The 6,289-nt window shown below is 43.4% G+C and overlaps 1 protein-coding gene across 1 annotated transcript; it reads left to right on the top strand.

Moving 5' to 3' along the window:
- Positions 1–4,851: 4,851 nt before the first annotated feature.
- On the top strand, positions 4,852–5,877 carry LOC143869818 (uncharacterized). Its single transcript, XM_077376375.1, has one exon. The coding sequence runs from the start codon at positions 4,852–4,854 to the stop codon at positions 5,875–5,877; it is 1,026 nt and encodes a 341-aa protein (XP_077232490.1).
- Positions 5,878–6,289: the final 412 nt, after the last annotated feature.

Raw genomic sequence — 6,289 nt, 5'->3', positions numbered from 1 at the left:
GGTTTGGATCAACTTATGATGTGGTCCGTACAGTTCTTTGTCGGCCCGTGCATTTCACAAGGTTTTTTACTAGTGTGTGTGTGTGTGTGTGTGTATATATATATATATATATAACAACTATAATGCTCCATATACATGAGCAAATGACGGAAGATTGATACCATATTTCAATTAATATCTCTTGAAATGATAAAAGTGGTATTTGAAAATCTCTCGAAAGAAGTAAAATTGAACTTCGCATTCTTCTATCCGGAACTCTTCTACTGATGAATGTTTAGAAGAGCTTAGATCAATGCTTGACCATTTCTTCCATGTAAGAGTGGCATCTTTACAAATCTTTCCGGATTGAGAGATTGGGTACTTGTTTTAAATCCTCTATCTCATCAAAATGTCATCTTTGAGAGGAATTATGAAATGCACATGCCAGCCTATAGTCATGCATTATCAATTTTCTTAGTCTATGTTCATCCTTCACTGTGGAAAGAATGTCGAGTTGGACAGAGGAAAATTGTGTACATCTACTATCTTATTATATCTAGCATGACGGAGGGAGACAAGTACCATAGACAAGCTGTGAATGACCAATTATCTGAATTGGTCTTTTCTTCTACAGACAAGCCTGCTGATGAGCAAATCAATCTACTGAAGTTCTTCAGGCCATCAGCTCTCCCCTTAAGTATTTGTCATAGCCTTTGGTAAATCCTATAATGTAAGGCATGGCAATACATAGTGGCTAATCTTATCATGATAAGGATATCTTTATCTTAAAAAACACATGATAAGAAACAACTTCATAGGCAATGATACGATCAATTTAAGCACTATCCTATGAAGGAGAGTTCTAGAGAGTTTTGAGACTCTAGAACAAGATATTTATCATTGGAAATGATGAAATCACATGAGTTCATCCAAGATAAGTATAAAGCCTACAAGGATATGACATTAAGGCTCAGGCCAAAGGAACTTGACATACATGAGAGATAATCTCAACATGAAGGCATAAGTCAAGACCCAAACTACAACACATATGGAGCAATGGGGCTCCACATGAGTGTACTTATCATATGTGATGCAGTATACACATCAAACATTATATGATAAGATGGATGGACAGACAATACACATGTATAGCTCCCCCTTTGTGAGTGACTCATACAAATTATGAATCCAAAGGGCTGTCCAACCCAAGCACCAAGGGATTTAGAGGTGAATGATTTACAATCAACCCTTGGGCTACAAATGCATGATTGCTAGGAGTATTCAAGTCATACCAAAAGAATTGACAGCCTAGCAGACCATGCTCCCCTAACTAGGCACATATGGCTAATCATGGTGAAGATGTTGGCTAGACGCCAAAGTGATTTGATATTTTAATTAAAGAGATGAGTGTTCACTCTCCAACTTACTAGGTAGGAGGACTAAGAGTACCAATTGAGTAGCTGACGTCCAACTGTGAACCTGGGGTGGCAATGTAAAGTTTCAAACAAAGCCAAATGAAGAGAAGGATGGGGAAGCCTGTAAACTGACGGGCGGGATTTTCTCGGACTTTGTCTAATCCATTCAAAGTTTCGGCTAGGATGATAGATACTGGATTGGCTTTCTCAGGAACCTGATCCAGTATACTAAGAATATGAAAGGAAGCTTCACCGGAACTTTGCCTTTTGAGATATTTGGCGTAGACGCAAAACAAGAGAGCCTTGAGTCGAGCCGTCTGGTAAGCAAGATCTCTTATATCTCTAACGGGAGAAAAGATCTCAATGAGCTGGTTGACGAGAATTCCTTCTGAAGTCATGAAGTCTGAAGGGTCTTGCCCTTGGACATAGAAAAGTCGCTTGACTTGTTGCACATAACCTGGCCTGATGATAGGCCTGACAGAGGGTCCTTCCTCTGGTACCCCGAGCAAGGTACAAAATTCCTCATAGGTGGGACAGATTTCTTCCAATCCGAATCGAAAGACATGGTTGTCTTTATCTCAGCATTGAGCAGCTGCTCTGAGGAGACTCCAATCGACCTGAATGGAGGGAAGGAAAGGAAAGAACTGATCGAAAGGATTGGTAAATCCGGAGGGCCCACCACAAATCCAGCATCGGCCCAGGGTCAATCCGGTAATTACCTAAGAGTAGGTAAACCTAAACCCACAAAAGGGCCGACACCTGTCTTGGGGTAGGTAATCCAACCACCCCAGGTCTCCCCCTATAAAAGGCCTCTTAAGGCTCAAAGGGAGGGGTAATAACTTCTAAGCTACCACTCCTTAAAATTTGGCTCTGCACTCCTGCTCGTACTGACTTGAGTGTCGAAGGGCCCGTTCGGAGCAACGACTCTGGGTTGGTCTTCTGACCTCGTTTGCTCTTGTGCAGGGCTCAACTCCTTCAGTTTGGCTCCTCAGGTCCTCCAGCTCAGCTCTTACGTCACTGCCGTATATGTTACCGATTTTAGGCCTAACAGATAGAATGGGGAAAAAGAGAGAGGAACAGCTGCTGGGAGATTGGAAGTGCTGCAAGTGTGGGTTCCACAACTTTAAGAGAAGGGTTGAATGCTGGGGATGTGGGAAGATTTGGTCGTCTTTTGACCATAATGTCATGAGGAATCCGATAAAATCAAAGCCTGATGGAGTAAATGCATTAAGAAATGGGGTTGAAGAAGGGAATCAGGAATCTGAGTCTATTAGCAGTATAACGCCTCAAAATATTGTCTTTAGTGAGTCGGACAAAGGAGAAGTTCTTCCCTTGGTATCTTTGAAAGGAAACGAGCGTAGCTTGTGGGGCAAAATCGGGGATGGATGGTCTGGTAATGTTCCGGCATTGGAAGCATGGTTGTTCAAGAGGAAAGTTGCATAAGGGAATATTAAGGTTTATAAAGTAGATGAAAGGGAAGTTATGATAGTTCTTCAGTCCGATTATGTTCTATTGAAATCGAAGGTGGCCTAGTTCGCCGCTAGAAATTTGCCGTTTGTAGAATAGTGTTCTTGGTCGAAGAAATTTGAGAACTTGACAAGGGTGGAGTGGTGGTTCATTTCTGGAATCCCCCTCAAGCTTGGTGTTTGGAGAATTTTAGGAAAATAGGGAAGAGGATTGGTAGGCTAATTGAGATGGATGAATCTTGTAAAGCAGCCAGAGGATATCAATGGGCCAAAATCCGGATTGCCACAAACTCTGGTTGTCCAGTTGTGGTGGCTTTTCCGGTTGGCATCGATGGCTCAACGATGTGGGTAAAGTGTGAAACGGAGTCGGTGCGTAAAAAGGTAGATGGGGAAGAAACTTCCTTCTATCAGTACAGCTCTGATGAGGAGGAGGACGGACTTTCTGATGAGGGTGGATCGGAAAATCAGGGCGGTAGCAGGGAGGAGGGGTCACCGAGGATGGAGGTGCAGGTTAGCACTGATAGGGATGGTAGAAGAAGGGAGGTGCACGATAGCAGGCAGGTGCAAGATAGCGAAGAATTTGAAAATCAAATCCCCATGATACGTGGAGTAGAGGGAATGGGTAGGAGTGGGCGGGAGGTTCTGTCTGGGCTGACGTCTGGAACTGCCAGCTGTAGAGGGGCTAGTATGGTTAATGCTAGCTGTCAATCTTGTGGGTTAGATGGTCATGTTTCACCCGATGGGCTGGGCCACTCATTTATGGGCCAACGGACTGGTTTGGGCCTGGAAGACAACAGATCTGGAATTGGGATAATGGGTTTGTCCAAGGGCCAAACCTGTGGACACCTAAGTGGGCTTAGAACCAATCTCAATCAGTTTGTGGAGGACTTTATGGGGATGGTGTAGATGTACTCAGGGAGAGATCGCGGGCCCATCACGCCGAGAAAACCTGTATGCGGAATTTTTTTTAATATCGTTGAAGGCCTACCATTGATTGAGTTGTCCCCTGTTCATGGTTACACAAAATCGGTGACGAATGTGGTCGATTTTGATGACAGTGCGATAAGTCTGGAGGAGTGGAGAATTGATTCAAGAGAGGTGGGCAACGCCCCTCCAACTGCGGAAGATTTCAGTCGAACTCCGATGAGTCGGAACCGGGAGAATTTGAATATGGCTTTGAGGGTGGGGGGGGTTGTGATAAAGCCTCTAGAAGGATTATACCGACGGAATTGGTTTTCCGAAGATTGCAAGAAGTGTCGGGAAGCTCAGAGTATAGTGGTCAGCGAAGCCTGGACCGTGTGGGAGAAAAATGTATTTCAAGTGAGGAAGATGATCTTATACTGCCGGGCATAGGTGGGATGATGAAACTGGTTCAAGTCAATCAATCACAACAGGAAAGTGATGGTTGTAGTCTTGGCTTCAACTCCCCCAAAGGTACTAACTCTTCTTTTTCTTTTCGTGGCAAAGAGTTATCTTTTCCTTGTCCAAATATGCAGGGGCTTGAAATGGGTTTCTCTGTAGATGATGAAATCAGTGAGACTTTTGGTATGGAATTCCCAAACCGTTGCTTGTTATCCTCTCCTATTCCCTCTCGTACTGTGAATCTTGAAAAGAGGCCTATGATGGGTAGGGGCAATTCCATTATCCCTCATGGCCTAGAGGGGGATGAGGGATCTGAAGAAAGCTTGGAGTCTGCGGAGAGGGCTGTAGATAATGTTATAGAAGTCAGTGGGAAGGTTGGGGTAAGATACCCCGGACCCTTGTCTGAGTTTTGTGGTATGATTAGACCGGTTGAATTAAGGGATAAGGTTGGGGGAGAGGTAAATGGGTCTCATATGTGTGTCTTTGAAGAAATCACTCCGAGAGTTGGCCAGATTGAAATCAGGGGTTAATTATGGGGGTAAAAAGAGTGAGGTAGAGAAAGTGAGTTCTTCATCGAGTAGTGTTAAGATGGGGAGAAAGGGGAGGAAGTTCGCGAAAATTGGTTCGTTATGAAGACGCTATCATGGAATACAAATGGATTGGGCTCTTTGGTGAAGAGAGCTCAAGTAAAGGAAATTGTCAAAAGAAGTAGACCAAGTTTAGTATGTTTGCAAGAAACCAAGTTAGTGGTGATAGATAAGGCAATTGCTCGGAGCATTGGTCTTAGAGGTGATTGGAGCTTTTCCTTTGTGGGTTCGGTAGGCCTCTCTGGGGGGATTTTGGTTGCTTGGGAGGAGTCTTATTGGAAAGTGGTTGAAGATAGGAAGGGTAGGTGTTCCCTGTCTGTCGTTCTGGAAAGGGTGGATGATGCGGTGAGGGTTGTTTTCTCCAGGGTTTATGGCCCTTCTTTATGGGAGGAAAAAAGGTTGCTATGGGACGAGCTTGATGGGATTAGGGCCAGGTGGACTCATCCTTGGTGTATAGGTGGAGACCTTAATGAAATTAGATTTGTGTGTGAAAGAGTGGCTTGTAGAAGGTCCAATAGGAATATGGTCTCTTTTACTGATTTCATTTCTAAACATGAGTTAATTGACCTTCCATTATCTGGGGCTCGGTTCACGTGGAATAGAGGGGAGAGTCATAGTAGGATTGACCGTTTCCTTTTATGTCCGGAATGGTTGAGTTTGACCCCTGAGGTGATTCAAAAATCCCTTGTTCATTCCGTTTTGGATCATTGCCCCATTTTCTTAGATCCAAGGTTAGAATTTTGGGGCCCCCTGCCTTTTCGTTTTGAGATTGCGTGGCTTCAGGATCCAAATATGGAAGAAAGGTTGGGAAGTTGGTGGGCCTCTGAAAATTTTGAGGGGCCTGCAGATGTGAGAATAGGAAGAAAGTTACAATTTGTCAAGAAGATGTTGAAGGGTTGGGTTAAGGAGAAGAGAGTGTTTGACTCTCACAGGAAGAGCTGGTTGGAAAAAAGAATTGTAGATCTTGGAGCGCTAGAGGATGAGGGATTGGGTAACATCGAATTTAGGGAGGAATTGGGGCGCATCAGGGAAGAACATAAAAGTCTCCTTCTACACGAAGAGATATGATGGAGGCAAAAGTCGAGGGTTTTGGAAAGGTAATTTTCTTTGGAGCAATGGTTGCTCAGTCAAGAATCCTGAGAAGAAATATGAACACTAGATTAAAAAAAAAATTGATAATTGAGATAAACTATTCTCACCAAATAATGACAAGAGAAACAGAAAACACACTTTCATTGATAAGAAATTTGGGATTACAATTGATGAAAACATCAGTCTTTGATTTCAATTAGATAAACAAATGGTAATTGAAGAAATCAATACGACAAAAAATATGATAGGGTCTTCAAGGTCTTTCGATACGGGCTCTCTTTCTCTCAGGTTCTTCTGAAAAATCATTCCGCTCGATCTTAGACGATAGAGCAAATCTCTGACTGATGACTTTGTTTCTCCAGGCAGTTACAATAGACTGGATGAGATC

Source organism: Tasmannia lanceolata, unplaced genomic scaffold (genome assembly GCF_043159265.1).
Source record: "Tasmannia lanceolata isolate RefF3 unplaced genomic scaffold, GAP_Taslan_0.1 ptg000003l, whole genome shotgun sequence".
In the NCBI taxonomy this organism is placed as follows: Eukaryota; Viridiplantae; Streptophyta; class Magnoliopsida; order Canellales; family Winteraceae; genus Tasmannia; species Tasmannia lanceolata.
Note: the sequence above shows the minus strand (reverse complement) of the source record. Positions and strands in the feature narration are given on the sequence as shown.